This window comes from Doryrhamphus excisus, linkage group LG1, assembly GCF_037039965.1.
Source record: "Doryrhamphus excisus strain RoL-2023G ecotype Guam linkage group LG1, RoL_Dexc_Guam_v1.1, whole genome shotgun sequence".
NCBI classification, from domain to species: Eukaryota; Metazoa; Chordata; class Actinopteri; order Syngnathiformes; family Syngnathidae; genus Doryrhamphus; species Doryrhamphus excisus.
Window position 1 is genome coordinate 13,693,055 of NC_136357.1, and position 18,981 is coordinate 13,712,035.

Here is an 18,981-nt window from a genome sequence, read left to right on the forward strand (position 1 = left end):
CTAGTCGATAATTGTGCACCAAGGTATCATCAATATTCAACATTATCATAGCCTTTTTTAGACATTTTTTTTTCATTAATTTCAGTCATGAGAGTTGTCATTCACATTTAAACCACTAGTGTACCGTTTATCTGTGTGAGACATTAGATGGACACATTGGTTGCATGTGTGTATGTTGTGTGTATGTTGTGCATGGCTGTGTGTTAGTGTATCATGGAGTCACAGAGCTTGGGTAGGCGACACCGTAGCTAGTAGATAGTAGCCCCGCATCCAAACACATTGGTTCACTTATAGAACCAATGCGCATGGACAGATGCGGAGTGAACCCTCTTGTCATCCAGCTTGTGTCACAGAAATTTGAGCAGACACGCAAACATGCGTCATAATTATCAACGTTTTTTTGTTGTTGATCGATTTATCCATTATTGAATATCTTCACCCTGTCTGGAAAACATCAGCTTCTTATGACCTACAACACAATTTGCACAAAGACTAAAAGGCCAAAACACATACTGCACACATTTGTGTGGACATTTGGCTTACCAAAATAGCATTGACCTTTTCAGTCTAATGGCAGCACATCTAAGTCATTTTCCAAAGCATCCAAACATCAATTTAAAACTATACAACCTTGAAATTTGAAAATAAGTGTGACCTTCAAATATTGAAATTACATGGATGGTGGAAGCAATCCTGGCCCACAGCAATGGAAAAAAAGGGCAGCGTTTAAGAGGATGGAGGGCATATTTGACTATGTTCATACAGTTGTTTGAAATAGTTTGTTTGAGAATATACACCAAAAAAAGTGTGACTGATGAAGAATGTCCCCAACACTGTTGGAGAGGGGAACTTCAGCATGTGGTGAGAGGGAAGTGAAATTTTTCTAACAGTGAAAGTTTTGATGAAAGAGTTTTCAATAGATGACAATACTTTAGTGTAACCCGATAAGATGACTGTTCTCTAAGCATGACATTGTAATTCAATCTATTTTCTATATACCGCTTGTACTTCTACTCGGACACCATGCAGCCCCATAGCAGTTCAGACTGTCCATTTTTATTTCAAATACACCGGAATGTCTACAGCTTCTGAGGTCCTATCATACAATTTTTGACCAAAAACTTGGGGAAAAATAAATCTCCTTTGAAATCATCAGAGCTTCTGTGACCGCTATGAATGTTAAAATGTCACTTAAACATTGTAGACTTAATAAACAATAACAATGACCAGAACTTGACCCTGGAACAGATTATTTTTACAATCAAACCTTGGTTTGAGGAGACCAGGGTTCAATTCCACCCTCGGCCATCTCTGTGTGGAGTTTGCATGTTCTCCCCGTGCACGCGTGGGTTTTCTCCGGGTACTCCAGTTTCCTCCCACATTCCAAAAACATGCTAGGTTAATTGGCCACTCCAAATTGTCCATAGGTATGAATGTGAGTGTGAATGGTTGTTTGTCTATATGTGCCCTGTGATTGGTTGGCCACCAGTCCAGGGTGTACCCCGCCTCTCGCCCAAAGACAGCTGGGATAGGCTCCAGCACCCCCCGCGACCCTCGTGAGGAAAAGCGGTAGAAAATGAATGAATGAATAAATAAACCTTGGTTTGAGGCTAGTTTAAAGAGCATGGAGGGTTAATTTCACTATGTTCACATGGTTGTTTGAAGTACTTTGCTTGAGAATGCACACCAATTAAATGTGACTGATGGGAAAATGTAGTTTAAATTTTGTCCAAAATAGTTGTGCGTGCATATTAAGACACATTATGATTCATAAAAGTGAGCATGATTAAATTAGCAAAGGTACTAATTAGCACCTGCATTGGATCTCTTTCGATTGAGCAAGTGCACATGTTTGCATAGAAGGGAAGACATATGGATAGATAAAAAAAATGTTGTTAGAATACAGTCTACAAGACAAGCAGCTTGTGTTTGTTTGCTATGACAGCAGCAGGACCATGAAGCCAACTGACATTGGTCACCAGATGGGGGTTAACACCTTTGAAGCCTTAGTCACTTATTCTGAAAATAACTTCTCGTATATATTATATGACTATTATATTCGAATAGCGTATACAAAGCACATGAACACTGTAAATCAGCAGTTACTGCCAATATTATGTACTCTCTTTTAACAGGTAACCACTTTTAGTACATTTAAATCAAACAAACACTTAAGCGAGGTTTTATGGTCAAGTAAAGAGAACCCACAACAAAACAGAAAATGTATTCATCGCTGCCCCATTTAAACTTGGCTCAACGGTAGCCACAGTTAGCTAGCTAGCCAGCCAGCGAGCCAGCTAACCTGAGCAAAGTTTGTTTTATAAAAAACGGAGGCTCTAATAGTGGCGGCAAGGTGGGAGTGTTGTTAAAAGTAACGCGTGCTCATGAAGGTGCTCACCTTAGTTTGCGATAGTCAGATCCTTTATTCCTGAAATGAGCATTTCCAGCAGCGGCTTCTAACATGTGCCCGGTATCCAGCGGCTGTGCACCGTATGCTCTGCGGACGTGTCTGTCTGCTCTCTGGTTGGTTGCCAGGCTGGCTAGCGTTAGCCGAGCTAACAGTGGGCCAGTTAGCCCCATCGACCGCCTCGCGATGTCGCTGTTTACTCCCTTCGAAGAAATAACACGTTTATCATATAGAAAAACTGAACTGTTGATTTATAAAATATATAGTTTAGGATAAGTTCATGGTCAAGTGTTAAGAAACCCAGTCGTTTTCCCTTATTGCCCGCTTACACATTGTGCAATATTTCTTCTATGTATAGTGTATAGGGGCACATACATGCTAGCAAAATTAAACACGTAAAAACATTCCAATAGTTCATCTTAAGTCATTTAGTTTAATTGTATCTGCTGCATTTATGACAATTATTACTTAATAGCAACGAAAAGCCTTTAAGGTTATACATTTGATCTTTACTGAACAATTTATTAGCATTTCAAGTTAAGTGATATGCGATGCGCCACAGCAACGTTTAAAAAATGCTGTTTGGGATTCACCAGTGTACAAGACAGGACACGACTTTAAATGTAGCAAGAATTTACAAGATTTTTTTTTCCGAACCCTGTATTGTCCCATTACATACATAGGTGACTATACTAATCTACATTGTTACAGAAAGACACCAGGAATTATGAGACTCTTTGAATAGAAAATTTGTTATTTAATGCAACAGAAGTGTGACTGAATTACAATTGATCTCATGGAAATAATCACCAAACCGACAGAGGATGTTTCATATAGGTATATATATATTACAGTGTGCCTTGTTATATAATACAGTCTGGTTCTGTTAAGTAAAAATAAGCACTGGAGGAGGATGTGATACGTCTTCACTTTATTGTAAGTTTGATATTATATGCACATTAAGATTTTGCAGTTGACGACTGGTTATTGAAGCTTGTTAGGTGGTCAAAAGAGCTCCGGGCAAGTCAACAAGGTCGTTCGTCAGGAGTGCTGCAAGCTTGAGATCCCACAAACTAGACAAACAGTGGAGGAAAGTACCAAAAATAACAGGAACAAAATATTTAAAAGGTTTTTGCAGAGGACTGCGACCAATAAGCACAGACAAACTTGTTTTTGTTGAGGCTGAGTAATTCATTTAGGAGCTATTTTTTTTTCCTTTCAGGCCAAAATAACTGAGCAGGTTTTTCCCGTGAATGCGGAATGGAAAACTCCACCACCATTCAGCAGGCTGCACAGAGGGTGTGGTCTCAGCAACACGATGATATTGCACGACTGTTTTTGCATACGAGTGCCTGTCCCCTTTTCCTATGTCACTTTTATATTTTCTCCAATCGCTCTAGGTTGGATAGACAGCGGCGGCACTAAGAGTGTATAAAAACAAAAGAACATGAATAAAAGGAGACATCCAATGAGTTAATTTGACATCTTGTCGTGAGACCAAAACCCTTCTTTACCCCCCAACTTCTCTAATTTTTGTACAAAGACAATACAACTATCCAGTCATGCAACATTGTTTGAGGGATGTGTGTGTATGCATGTGTGTGTGTGTGTGTATGTTTTGTGAGGTGGGGGTGTTTGTTTCTAAGCATTCTGCATCTCCTTGCCGAGCTTGTAGCTCAGGATCTTGTTCCAGTCGATCTTGGTGCGTGTCACAGGAAGCTGGCGGCGTAAGGCTTTGAAGGTAGTTTCCGACATGGTCTGATAATTCTCGTTGATGGCCGTCTGGAGATAAAGACAGCAAAGGACATGAGAGACGCGCTTGCGTTTAGATGTTCTTGAGTTTTAGAGTGTTGAACACAGAATGTGCAGTCATGCTGGTGCGTACTTGATAGTCGTTCTCTGCAGCTTCCATGATATGGACAAACCTACTTGCGGTTGAAGTCTCATTCTACAAGAAGAACAAAAGGGGATCATTTTGAGGCAAAGGAGCAGCTGCATCCACCAACATGTGTAAGAAACACATTCAGAGGACTCCATCCATTCATCTTCTATCACAAATCCTGTTAAGGGTCGCAGAAAACTGACTTTGGGTGAGAGACGTGATGGACTTTGTACTTGCCACCAGTCAGTCACAGGTCTCATACACAATCACAGAGGGACATAATTATCCTTTTGGAGAATCATGGGTGCATGAATGAATGAGTTTTGAGTGAGAGGACACTACTTTGGCCTGGTAATCATGACACTTGGTGGTATTACTTACAGAAACGGACAAGGGTTCCTGCACTTCCTTGTGGCTCACCAACTGGACGTTGCCATCCTCATAGTAATGAACCTGCACAAAAAAAACCCCACCATCATCTGTTGCTCGACTGGCAGAAAAAGTTTGGACAACCCTGCTGTCAACAATGCTAAAGGACGTCTTAAAAGAAAAAAAAAAACCTGAATCTTCATGATTCCTGCAACTTGAGTGGTGGATGGAGAGATTGTAAATTTCCATTCTGACCTCCAGCGTCCATTCCTGGTTGACGGAATACATAAAAATGTTTAATTGAAGTTTCTGTAATGACAATGTTTGTTTGACAGTGCAGTGGCATTGCTGCCTGCAGCCCATCAGCAGAGTCAATCCTAACGAAAAGAGGATTTCTCCTTATCCAGTGAGATTAATGTGATCAGAAACAGCTCAGTGATGCTTATGAGGCCCACCAGGGGTAAAGCTCTCACAGTTAACTGCCAATTAACAGCCAAAGTTTCCATCTAGCACACTTGAAATTCTGCAACGCTGTCAGGGTTTCTGAGAAAATGTGCTTTCACTTTGACTTATTCCCCAGATAAAAAAAAAACTGTCATGATCATGTACTCAACATACCAGAAGTTTTTGGGCTGAAATTGATGGCACTCGATGCACACAATGATGGTTTGTTGCCCGTCAATGTTTTTCCCGTAAATCTGACAAAAGAAGAGTTTATTTTTGGGTTAGCAGAGACAAAACAGACTTATTGAAGCTTTTCGGACACAAACGTACGGTGCAGACGCCATTGGGGTAGTGCTCCTTGACGTAGGCTCTGACAGCCAAGTCCACAGCACTCCTCCAGTCCTCCATGGAGCTGTCCACATCATGAGGCCGTGGGTCACTGGCCTCCTTCCTCAGGTGATCGTACGTGAAGGAGATCTTGTTCTTGGGGTCCAAGACGCGGCCATTGCCAAGGTCCCCATGCTCTGTGATTAAGACCTATGACAGAAAGAAAGGTAACAATGACAGATTTGACAAACTAAACAGCCAATAATGGATTTCATTTTTTTTAACTAGAGGTGCGCAGAGCTCAAATTTTGATAGATATCGTAGATTTCCTGACCAATAAATCAATAACAGCTGTATCACCATATTGTGAGATAATTGTGATCCTGAGCCTTCTATCGCAGGTTCCCACCGCTATCAACTATAATGTATTTATCCCCTTTTTTAGTTCCAAATGCTGCTATGTGGGAATGCATAAATGTTATTTAGATCCATTCTCGTCTTCAGTCATGGTCACCAGTAACTCTCTCTCTTTTGACTGGCATTTGAGAGGTGATGTACTCTGTGACAACTCAACTCACAGCAACAGCAGATACAAATAACTTTGGTCTTGTCAAGACAGCCATCTGCCCGGGCTTCGAAGCTAAACTTACCATTCAAAATACTTTCTACTCAATATTAATTACCGCTTGTGGCGGCACATCAACCCCTGCGTTTGCTCAAACTATGGCGTGGGTTGAGGGTCATCCAGGATGTGTGCATGTTAATTGCACATTAAAAAAACAGTGCTGTTAAAGGAAATCTCCATTAACAGGCTATTAACTTTGACAGCCCTCATTTTAACACATGTAGCTTGGGTGGGGGGTGCAGAGTGATCCTATTTCAAGTACTTAATAAAGTGGCCAGAAAAGCTACAAACTAGACCAGAAAGAGCAGTGGCTATGAAAAGACGGCATACAATGAGGTTTCCATCATCAACACTCCAGCAGTGCTGCTGGCGATGTGTCGGGGGAATTAATATGCGGTGTGGGAATGCTGGGACATGATGACATCTTGACGTAACATACTGCAAACATTGCTGGTGTTGAAATTCATTTATTCATCAACAATAATGTTGTTTTGCGACGGGACCCAAATAGATACTGCATTTGTTAAGTATTCAATTTGAGAAACACTTCAATATGTACTTTTTTAGTTTGCGAAGGCGAAGATTTTGACAGTGAAACCCGGTCTCAAATCCATTACTATAATACTGCAATATTTATCTGCTGCTTCTTCCCCTCTCATTTTAATGGTGTATTTAATTTGTCCCTCCCCTCAAGCTATGTAGATGGTGACTATTGAGGATGGTCTATCACTGTGCACTCACCATACACTTGTCCATGCAAAATGCATAGTGAAGGCATGGAAGTGTGCCAATTGGGACAAAGCCAGGATCTCCTTAGGCCGCGCCCTCCCTCATTACACAAATACATATCAGTAGCAGATATGCTTTCATCCAATAATCATTCTTCTTTATACAGCTCGATCTTGGAAAATATGCAGAAAAATCTTTGAAAGACTCAACTGACTCACTGTGTACACAGTGCACCAAAAGCATGCAACTTATAAGAACTAATTTTTTTGCCATCATGCAAGCTAATTAGTGCGCGTAATGGGACAATACAGACTTCTATTCAAAACACGTCCAAAAACCTCCAACAGGGCTTTATGGTTTTGTGTACATGCTGTAACAGGTACATTTAATGTAATACATGTAATACTTATAGTATATTGCCATATTTTGTTTCTTTTTATTCATTACAGGAACTTCTTTCCAGGGCAAATTGATGGCCGGAGCACTCTGTGGTGAAAGAAGATGCGAGTGTCTTTGTCACACACACATGAATGGACAGGTATGCGCAGGCATACGGCGGGAGACAAATATAACGCAGAAGGACTATTGAGGTCTTGATTTTTTGAGAAGGTCTTTGTGTGATGCAAATGACGCATACAGTATTGTTTTGAGAACCAAACTCCTTACTTGTGTAACCCCAGCAACTACCTGGAACTACGTTCATCACCGATATCCAACCAGAACCGGAGTGTCAGGGGACCGGGGGGGAGGATTAAGTTGCCGTTGATTGACGACACCGATGGGAATGTCATACAACTCCATGTCAAAAAAATCCAAACTATCCCTCAAAGTGGCCGAGTGGTTAGTATGTAGGCCACCCAGTCAGGAGATCGGAAAGACATGCGTTTGATTCTGTGCTTGGATATCTCTGTGTGGAGTTTACATGTGCTCCTCGTGCATGCGTGTTTTTTTTTCCCTTTTTTCCTCCCACATTTCAAAAACATGTTAGGTTAATTTTGCGCGTCCAAATTATCCATAGGTATGAAAGTGAGTGTGAATGATTCTCTTGCTCAAAGACAGCTGGGATAGGCTCTACAAACATTACCCTAGTGAGGATAAGCGGCATAGAAAATGGATGGATCCCTTTAAGTTAAATGGAGGACCAAAACATGCCAAACGTTGACAATGGCATCATCTTGACTACAAGAAAATTAAAGACAGACACATTTAAATACGCTCTGCTTCATCCTCTTCAGACAAATGTAACCCATATGATGTTCATGTTCATACTAAACCTTGTAGTTAAGAAGAAACAAACTCACCTGTTCATCATAGCCATCAATTTTCACTGGGGTAAACTGGTCCAAGTTGTACTGTGCAAATGCACTGCAAAGTGAAGTGAAAAAGGTTCAGGTGTCCATCAATTCTTGAATACATGTGAGATACACATGTATGTATAGTAAATCAAGTGTCTATGGATGTTAAAAAGGAACTTACTGTGCTGCACCTTCCCTGAGGAGATTGTCATTGTTGAGCAGCAATCGCACATCTACAACAGGCAAATAAAGAAGGAGATAAGGAGAGAGGAGACAAGGAAAGTAGCTTAACAACAGAAGACAAAGCTGTCTGCTCTATGCTTTTGGGGGGTGGACACCAGCGGACATGGCAAATTAACTCAGTGGAACAGAGTGTAAAATCCCCTAAAGATGAAAGTGGACAAAGTGGTTAACAGGGATTGTGTTTAAATGTCTGTGTGTGTGTGCGCCTGTCAATGGGCGATAAGAGACACACAGACAGCCCCCCGGCCTTCTGGTGCGCCTCTGAGGTGACGGCATTTATGGTGGCAGGCTAAAGCTTTGACGATGACAAAAATTTATACAGAGCATGGTTTCTGTCAGGGACGCGGCAAACGGTCCCTGTAGGCTAAGATACAACTTAGCCTAACCCATTCTGCTTTAGTCACGCCTGTCTAAGTGCTAAGGGCTCTTTGGGCCATGTTACAAAGAACAAAGTAAAAATGTGAAGACAATAAAGTTATCCAGTCAGAGATATAGAGAGATTCATTCATTCATTTTCTAACGCTTATCCTCAAGAGGGTCGCATGGGGTGCTGGAGCCTATCCCAGCTGTCTTCGGGCAAGAGGCGGGGTACACCCTGGACTGGTCGCCAGCCAATCACAGAGCACATATGGACAAACAACCATTCACACCCACATTCATACCTATGGACAATTTGGAGTCGCTATTTAACCCAACATGTTTATAGAATGTGGGAGGAAACCGGAGTGGCCGGAGATATATGTTTGAATTTATTAAAAATAGAAAACAAAAAAATCACATTTACATAAGTATTCACAGCCTTTGCTTAATACTTTGTTGATCCACCTTTGGCAGCAATTACAGCCTCAAGTCTTTTTGAATATGATCCCACAACTTTAGCACACCTATCTTTAGGCAGTTTTGCCCATTCTTCTTTGCAATAAGTCTCAAGCTCCATCAGGTTGGATGGGAGACGTCTGTGCACAGCCATTTTCAGATCTCTCCAGAGAAGTTCAATCGGATTCAAGTCTGGACTCTGGCTGGGCCACTCCAGGACATTCACGGAGTGGTTCTGAAGCCAATCTTTTGAGATCTTGGCTGTGTGCTAATGTCTACTGTCTATATGGTCAAGGTACATGACCAGTCTACTGAGGTCAATAGCGCTCTGGAGCAGGTTTTCATCCAGGATATCTCTATATATTGCTGCATTCATTTTCCTTCTATCCTGACTAGTCTGCCAGTTCCTGCTGCTGAAAAACATCCCCACAGCATGATGCTGCCACCACCATGCTTCACTGTAGGGATGGTATTGGCCTGGTGATGAGCAGTGCCTGGTTTCCTCCAAACATGGCGCCTGGCATTCACACCAAAGAGTTCAATCTTTGTCTCATCAGACCAGAGAATTTTGTTTCTCATGGTCTGAGAGTCATTCAGGTGCTTTTTGGCAAATTCCAGACGGGCTGCCATGTTCCTTTTACTAAGGAGTGGCTTTCGTCTGGCCACTCTACCATACAGGCCTGATTGGTGGATTGCTGCAGAGATGGTTGTCCTTCTGGAAGGCTCTCCTCTCTCCACAGAGGAACGCTGGAGCTCTGACAGAGTGACCATCGGGGCCTTGGTTACCTCCCTGACTAAGGCCCTTCTTCCCTGATCGCTCAGTTTAGAAGGCCGGCCAGCTCTAGGAAGAGTCCTGGTGGTTCCAAACGTCTTCAATTTACGAATAATGGAGGCCACTGTGCTCATTGGGACCTTCAAAGCAGCAGAATTTTTTCTGTATCCTTCCCCAGATTTGTGCCTCAAGGTCTACAGGTCTCGCAGGTCTACAGACAGTTCTTTTGACTTCATGCTTGGTGTTTGTGCTCTGACATGCACAGTCAACTGTGGGACCTTATATAGACAGTTATTATATTTCCAAATCATGTCCAATCAACTGAATTTACTGCAGGTGGACTCCAATTAAGCTGTAGAAAGATCTCAAGGATGATCAGTGGAAAAAAGATGCACCTGAGCTCAATTTTCAGCTTCATGGCAAAGGCTGTGAATACTTATGAAAATGTGATTTTTTTGTTTTCTATTTTTAATAAATTCAAAACATGTCAAAAAAAACCTTTTTTCACATTGTCATAATGGAGTATTTTGTGTAGAATTTTGAGGTAAGAGATTAATTTAATACAGTTTGGAATGAGGCTGTAACATGACAAAATGTAGAAAAAGTGAAGCGCTGTGAATACTTTCCGGATGCACTGTATATACAAACACATACACACATATACATACATAATACACACACAAACATATATAAATATACACACACACACACACACATATATATATATGTATACATATACACACACACACAGTTGTGTAATTATTGACTAATATTAAAATTTGTTTGATGACATGAAACATTTAAATGTAACAAAAAAGAGAGAAAACAGGAAGCAGGCAAAGACCCTTTTTCAGTTTTCAGACCACTGTACATGCTGTGATCGTGTATTAGAACGTACATTCTTCATAACATATATTTACTTAGTATTTTTGGATTGACCATAGGTATGAATGTGAGTGCGAATGATTGTCTATATGTGCCTTTGACTTTGGCTCCACCCAGTGGTCTATCAACATAGGACATTGCAGCAAGTATGTCCAGACTGTTCTTCCAAATGTCTACACAACATTAAAAGGAATAAATAATTAACATACATATACCAGGGCTGTCAATTGATTTAAATTATCTGAAATTAATCACATTTGACCATAGTTAAATATGATTAATCACAGATAAAAGGCTTTATCTACAATAAGTGTACCTTTGAAAGATCATTTTTAATACACCTATCAACATTTTTGTTTCTTTTGGCTTTTTTTCTGATTACGGCGTCGCCACAGATGCGCATACCGATTTTGGCTAGAGCACTTTATACATGAGACTGGATAACATATTTGCTTTATGGAAATGTTTGCTTATTAAACCTTCTGGGTGGTTTTTAAACAGCTCAAACGCAATGGAGCTCAATGTATAACACCACACTGGTAAAGTAGAAACCATTAGTCAAATAAAATAGATTGCACATATAAATAAAGACTTGCAAAACAACTAAGTGAAATTATAGCAAGGTGTTTGAGCAAAATATTTACAACTTACAAAAAAAGCGCTAAAGAACAGTCTAGCTTATAGAACTAGGACTGCGTCCATATATACTGTAGGGCAGTCAGGCTATAGCTTATCCTTTCACTTCTAAACACTCTTTTACAAACACACACAACGTCCGTTAACGCATTAACTTTGTCCTAATATATACATATACACACACACACATGCATAGACATACACACAAACCTATACATATATAAATATACACACACACACTAGGACTGTCAAAGTTAACACACTAATGATGTGTTAACGCAAGTTTTCTTAAAATGCATGAATTTACGTATGTGCCTCCTGTTTGACCTGAAGCATGTTTGATTGACGCATGCTAACTCTGTAGACACAAGCTGGAATAAACATCAAGCAGAAATGGAGAAAGAAAAGAGTTTTTGATTGGTAAAGTTCAACTCAAAACGCTGGCAGATGGCTCTTGCATCAAGACCAAACTTATTTGGTCTACTGTGGCTGTGTTTGAGTTAACACGGATTACATCGCCTGTCAGAGACTGGAGTGGTACAGGCATTGTTTTTACTGTCATACTCTACACAGAGATACCTTGGCATAAGAGTGTCCCACCTAATGAGATGCGAGTTGTTCCTCTGGTGCTTTTTGCTTTGAAATGCGAGGTAATATCTGATTTAAGCAGAGGGATGTATGGATGTATTCCCCCCTTTTCTTTCACCTCATATTTGCTCCCAAAATATTTGCTGATTCTATGTGGGAATGCATAAAGGTAAGATTTGATGACTGAGTGCTAATGTGAATAATTGTGGTACACAACCTCTCTGAAAAACAAAGTTCACCAAGCGGGGTGGTGGCTCTGTATTCATTTAGTGTTTTTACTTTGATGTTGTTCCAGCTATAGTTTTATCCAATACATCATAACTATGATCAATCACATGGCTATAATGTACTTGCTAGTACAATGCTAATTCAATGCTACATCGCTAAGGTTAGCACAACACTGGACTTCAGCCACGGTCATCACATAGACAGCCGGTCAATCGCAGCTGTAACTCCAATTTTAGCTGGCAGTTCAAATCAGCAGAGAAGTAAAAATGGAAAAAAACACTGGTTAGTTGGGACACTCTGATGTTAAGGTAGCACTGTCTGACAATAAAAGCTATACCTGCACTGCTCCAGTCTCAGGCAGGCCATGTAATCTGTGATAAGTCAAACACAGCGACAGTAGATACAAATGACTTTGGTCTTGCTACAAGAGCCATCTGCCAGGGCTTTGAAGCTAACTTTACCAATCTAACTACTATTTTCTTTCTCCATTTCCTATCATTTGTTCCAGATTGTGGCTACAGAGTTATTGTACTTCAATCGTGCATCAAAAAAATTACCGCCACGAAAAGAAACTTCTGTTAACGTGTTAACTTTGACAGCCCGAATATATATGTGTGTGTGTATGTATGTATATAAATGTATTTTTTAGGGCTGTTGATTAATATATTTTATATTATAATTATACAGTGCATCCGGAAAGTATTCACAGCGCTTCACTTTTTCTACATTTTGTCATGTTACAGCCTCATTCCAAACTGAATTAAATTAATCTCTTACCTCAAAATTCTACACAAAATACTCCATTATGACAATGTGAAAAAAGTTTTTTTTGACATGTTTTGAATTTATTAAAAATAGAAAACAAAAAAATCACATTTACATAAGTATTCACAGCCTTTGCTTAATACTTTGTTGATCCACCTTTGGCAGCAATTACAGCCTCAAGTCTTTTTGAATATGATCCCACAAGTTTAGCACACCTATCTTTAGGCAGTTTTGCCCATTCTTCTTTGCAATAAGTCTCAAGCTCCATCAGGTTGGATGGGAGACGTCTGTGCACAGCCATTTTCAGATCTCTCCAGAGAAGTTCGATCGGATTCAAGTCTGGACTCTGGCTGGGCCACTCCAGGACATTCACGGAGTGGTTCTGAAGCCAATCTTTTGAGATCTTGGCTGTGTGCTAATGTCTACTGTCTATATGGTCAAGGTACATGACCAGTCTACTGAGGTCAATAGCGCTCTGGAGCAGGTTTTCATCCAGGATATCTCTATATATTGCTGCATTCATTTTCCTTCTATCCTGACTAGTCTGCCAGTTCCTGCTGCTGAAAAACATCCCCACAGCATGATGCTGCCACCACCATGCTTCACTGTAGGGATGGTATTGGCCTGGTGATGAGCAGTGCCTGGTTTCCTCCAAACATGGCGCCTGGCATTCACACCAAAGAGTTCAATCTTTGTCTCATCAGACCAGAGAATTTTGTTTCTCATGGTCTGAGAGTCATTCAGGTGCTTTTTGGCAAATTCCAGACGGGCTGCCATGTTCCTTTTACTAAGGAGTGGCTTTCGTCTGGCCACTCTACCATACAGGCCTGATTGGTGGATTGCTGCAGAGATGGTTGTCCTTCTGGAAGGCTCTCCTCTCTCCACAGAGGAACGCTGGAGCTCTGACAGAGTGACCATCGGGGCCTTGGTCACCTCCCTGACTAAGGCCCTTCTTCCCCGATCGCTCAGTTTAGAAGGCCGGCCAGCTCTAGGAAGAGTCCTGGTGGTTCCAAACGTCTTCCATTTACGAATAATGGAGGCCACTGTGCTCATTGGGACCTTCAAAGCAGCAGAATTTTTTCTGTATCCTTCCCCAGATTTGTGCCTCAAGACAATCCTGTCTCGCAGGTCTACAGACAGTTCTTTTGACTTCATGCTTGGTGTTTGTGCTCTGACATGCACAGTCAACTGTGGGACCTTATATAGACAGTTATTATATTTCCAAATCATGTCCAATCAACTGAATTTACTGCAGGTGGACTCCAATTAAGCTGTAGAAAGATCTCAAGGATGATCAGTGGAAAAAAGATGCACCTGAGCTCAATTTTCAGCTTCATGGCAAAGGCTGTGAATACTTATGTAAATGTGATTTTTTTGTTTTCTATTTTTAATAAATTCAAGACATGTCAAAAAAAACTTTTTTCACATTGTCATAATGGAATATTTTGTGTAGAATTTTGAGGTAAGAGATTAATTTAATACAGTTTGGAATGAGGCTGTAACATGACAAAATGTAGAAAAAGTGAAGCGCTGTGAATACTTTCCGGATGCACTGTACATATACAGATATACACACACACTTAGAAAGGTGTTACAACTCACCGTTGAAAACTTCGTTGAACTCTCCTGGCGGGGCGTGAATGATGAAATTAGCTGCTATGCGCACCTGTATCCAAAACACAAAATAGAAGTCGAGCGCATCAACACTGGTTGGTTCATTGTTAAAGCCCTCCTGTTATTTCATCATAACTCGACATGACATTTTATTCGCTTTTTACAAACAAGTTGGGACAGAGATGTGAAAAAGACCTTGACTGAATGAATGAAGGGGTAATTCAGTGTGCAGCCTTTTCATACATGTGCATACATGCACATTTTCTCCTCCATTTCTCTGCTGCTGCACAATAACGTTTCCTGTTTCTAGGTCACATGACAGTGAGACAACAGCCCCTCCCTCCCCCACATCGCTCACAGCCATACAAGGACATAAAAATGTGCTGAGGACTCGCTAGATCGTTGGCAGGGTCTGATGGCTCAGTCAGGTTCTCACATGTCGGTGAGCCGGGAAAGGTGTCTCCCCAAGGCACTTATTATTAACAGTGTGTTTTTGTGCATGTGTGTAGTGCTGCAGACTGAGTTTGGCTAATGAGGAGATCAAATGTAGAGCTCAAAGTGTGTATGCATGTTGTGACGTCATCACGACCCATTTGGGGTAAACAATCCAAAATCCATGCTTGCTCGCATTGTTGTTAGGTAGCTTATAAAAACCGGTGTGATTTGACATTCCAGTGCATAAGAAATGTTGCATGATGAGACTGGCGACGGGCCTGTTAAATGAATTCAGGAAGAAAAAACATTATATACTGTATGTTGTTGTGGATATGATATTAACATATTTTTACAATGATTATTCAGTCCATTTGGAATATGACAACATGAGAAATGGAAGACACTTCATTTTCGGCATTCCACATAGCTCTGAGGAGCCCTCATTCCACATCTTGAACCAGTACCTTTGTCGAGGCTTGAAAATGAATGTACATACAGATGTAACACATGCATCTGCGTGTTTGCTAATGTGTCAGCCATTGATAGTAATTTGGCCAAGTTTAGCAACTAGCATTAGCTATCACTGAACGTACAGACTATCGTAACAACATGACTGCAAATTGTTGACTGTCTCCTTGAGAATGCTTTTGGGTGTGTGTACATGCCATGTACATATAGTGTACTTGGACACCAACAGGCATTAGAGACAACCATGACTAACAGTTATTTTACTCAGGCCCAACAAAATTTGTATTTCAGGCAGATTAATTCATAATTGTGAAAAATATATATATTTTTTGTACAATACGTTCTTTTAACCACTATTTAGACTCACAGAAGCTTCTTGTTGTGAGGGCACTGCTTTGGTAGCCTAAACAAAATACCAGGACTACCGTAAATATTGCAGTAGCTGAGTTAATGTGAAGACGTTTTGTTTTTACAGACATCTGTCTGTATATACTGTATATGATATTCCTTCCAAGACAAGCATCCAGAAAACAGAGCATAATTACAGGTGGCTATCCTTCTAGGCCAAGTGTTCTATTTTCTGACTTCTACTCTGAGTAATCCTTTGGAGACGTCAGTCTTGAACACAGGCTAGATTGGTAGGCAAGCTGATGAGTTTCTTAAAACCTGTACTTGAACTGACAATGACAGTAGGCACAAAACAACATTTACTGTGTGGTAAATTCACTGGCCCCCTACAGCACTCTATATGATGTCACACTATTTACGTAGGACTTTAAACTCCCACATCTTCAACTGGACTGAACCATTCGGCTAAAGAGGCAGTGAAGTTATAAAGTGCTGGCAGCTCCCGTGACGGCAAAAGTGACTTCATAAGGGTCCGTCATTCTAAAACACTTCATCCAGTCCAGTCAATCCATTTATTCTTCTTAGATTGAAGATGGGGCGGAGCTTGAGGGAGTGGCATGCAGAATGAAGTAAGCATGAAAGCTGAAACAACAAAAGGACAAAACGTATCCCCCTGTAGGGTGGGGGAGTCTTTAGGTCTTTGTGCTGTCTTGGCTCAGTCACCAGCTGGCCTTTATTATTGCCTCACTGTATGCACACTGTATGTTCATTCACGATAAAGCATCACAATGACATATTCATCCACTTAGTGGAGAGCTATTTGTCTGAAACTGACCATCATGCTAATACTTACGCATAAGCATCTTATCATAGCATTCCAGATTCTCATAAATTTCAATACATCTGACTCAAATACTTGCAAAAGCATCAAAATGAGGTAATCATTTGCCTTCTAGACTGTTGACTTGTGTAGTCAAGTCTCCACACACCAAATAAACCATTTAAGATTCATAACCTGACAGAACCAGTTTGCGTTTAGTGGTTCATGATTATTATTAAATTGCCAGCTTTGACAATAGAGAGAGAGATAAGGGGCTGTCAAAAAGCTGCAGGCTAACTGAAAAACATTCCTGAGCCCACTGACAAGGCTCTCACAATTCCAGATGAGGAACTGAGCAAGGGCTGGGACATTTTTTCTTTTTACAATGACAACAAATGATATAATTGTTTTTGGTAGTGTATTTGTGTGTCTTCTCTTTTCGATTGTTTAATGTGGATTGTTGACTCTTTGGGTGTTGTGGCGCTGGACTGGGGTGGAGTTGGGGTTGTTGCTTGTTTCTTTCCTTTGTTAATTAAATACATTTGAAAATGAAAACAAATGAGACTTTCTACTTCAGGACGTTTCCTCATCCTGCTATGACAAATATAGCACCAAAGAGGGATTTATCAACAAGGTGACAAAAATGTAGTTATTTGATTTGTTTGTTCTATTACATTTAACTATACATTGTAATGTTTCTATTGGTTTTACCACCACGTGTCAACACACTTCATTATCACGCTAAATGTATTTAATTTCTTGAGTTCTTTTAGGACACATAGACCAATTAAAAGCTGATTCTTTGGTGAGAATCAAGATAAAGGGTTTCCCTTTATGCCTTATGAATCACAATAGCATGACTTCTACACCAATTTAATACACCATATAGCAATGTTGGGCTCAGTTTTAGCCACATTATCATTTTACACGAAGAGTGGTAGTTTTAGGACTGCTTCCATCTTAACATGTACAAGGTTTGTTTTTTCATTGTAGACAGTCTTCTGGTGCAGACGAAGACGTCTCAGTGGTAACGAGAGATTGAGTAAGAAATGTTTCCTGTTGTACGTGTGTGTGGTTTCCTTGCGGTCACCAGAAAGCTCAAGCACACTTTAAAAAAAAAGTTAGAAAGGTTGTACAAGATCCTATCGCTTATACAGCCACTAGGGGGCGTGTGCGCGATCAGTGTATGTGGGGATTTCTATGATATGCTACACATTTTGGGCTAACTCAGCGCAATTAATTTAGGGCAACCAAATAAACAATATACATGTTGGAACTAGATGCCTGCCGTGTGTGTATAATCCTGGGTGAAGAAGATCGACATACTATTTTATGTTATGTACTTATGTAAAGTCATCGTTCAGTCTGCAAACATCGTTCTACACCGTGGAATAGTGCTTGTTGGGTAAACACAGAAAAAACCCACTGTAGGATCATTAGTGTCACATAAAGTGTTGATTTGTGCAGCAAACATTAAGTTGCCAGTGGCTGTAGCGTGAAATGAGAAAGTGTGAGCTAACATGAAAAGGGCGTGTTAGTAAGTGGCGCTAACTGTTAGCATCGAGAGGCTATGCTAAACAAGCTAGCGCTATTTGGCGAAGACAAACTTTATTAACACCAACGACAAGCGACGAGCCCATTTAGCAAACAATGTGCGATAACATTAAGTTGGCCGAGTTTATAACGAGAACTCTGTTCCTATTTTGAGCCAGGACCGTACAAGGAGTCTGCCTTCGCAAACGAGCGGAAGTTGAGCTAAAAATAAGAAGCAGCAAAAGCAGCGACGGCCGCTACACAGGCCCGGGAATTACTAGCATTAAAATACATATCAACGTCAGCGGTCGTTCGTTGTAGATGAAATAAAGTACGAGGCACACGTGGAAGCTCAAACTGTCCATACTGGACTTTGTGTGTTGGTTAAAAAAAAGACTTCTTACCTTTTCCTCGTTGGATATGGGCTCCTCCAGATCCGCCATCTTTTCTTCCGGCACCACCAGCTTGTCACAACGCCGTGACGTCACCACATGGGTGGTTCCCTCTAGCTTGGTTCGCGCGAGCATACACACACTAGCGTCTCCATTTCACATTTTTAACCGTTGTTTTTATATTTATTTGAATTCATAATGAACGCATAACTACACATTGTAAACCACATTCGCGAGTGATTAAAAGTCAATGATATCAAAAGGGAATATTGTTTTCTTTCTTCTGAGTCATTTTAATTCATAAATAGTCCCGCGTTCGAACATAAACATAAACTCCAAATTCCACATATAAAAGTCTAG

At 40.6% G+C, this 18,981-nt stretch overlaps 2 protein-coding genes across 6 annotated transcripts in view; both read right to left on the bottom strand.

Moving 5' to 3' along the window:
- The window catches only part of LOC131130819 (suppressor of tumorigenicity 7 protein homolog), a 28,688-nt gene extending 26,137 nt beyond the window's left edge, over positions 1 to 2,551 (bottom strand). For 2 of the 5 annotated variants that reach the window (XM_058074853.2, XM_058074856.2), the window contains exon 1: positions 2,399 to 2,530. The gene's annotated coding sequence lies outside the window, so the exon portion shown is untranslated. Of the gene's footprint in view, positions 1 to 2,398 lie in introns of all 5 variants that reach the window. The other 3 variants (XM_058074852.2, XM_058074854.2, XM_058074857.2) reach the window with 2 other exon arrangements.
- A 592-nt stretch (positions 2,552 to 3,143) lies between these two features.
- LOC131130821 (F-actin-capping protein subunit alpha-2) lies at positions 3,144 to 18,758 on the bottom strand. Its single transcript, XM_058074859.2, has 10 exons — positions 18,634 to 18,758; positions 14,614 to 14,677; positions 8,260 to 8,311; positions 8,085 to 8,148; positions 5,433 to 5,639; positions 5,277 to 5,356; positions 4,850 to 4,928; positions 4,671 to 4,742; positions 4,293 to 4,355; positions 3,144 to 4,189 (listed from the first exon to the last, which is right to left on the bottom strand). The coding sequence occupies exons 1-10, from the start codon at positions 18,754 to 18,756 to the stop codon at positions 4,049 to 4,051; spliced, it is 945 nt and encodes a 314-aa protein (XP_057930842.2). The 5' UTR covers positions 18,757 to 18,758; the 3' UTR covers positions 3,144 to 4,048.
- Between the last annotated feature and the right edge of the window lie 223 nt (positions 18,759 to 18,981).

Excerpts from the sequence above, each read along its gene's own strand:
- LOC131130821 (XM_058074859.2), bottom strand. The coding sequence starts at position 18,756 with ATGCTCGCGCGAACCAAGCTAGAGGGAACCACCCATGTGGTGACGTCA. Across the intron at positions 8,149-8,259 it reads CTCAGGGAAGGTGCAGCACA|TGCATTTGCACAGTACAACT; the intron begins GTAAGTTCCTTT and ends TTCACTTTGCAG. Across the intron at positions 4,929-5,276 it reads TTTCAGCCCAAAAACTTCTG|GAATGGACGCTGGAGGTCAG; the intron begins GTATGTTGAGTA and ends TCCGTCAACCAG.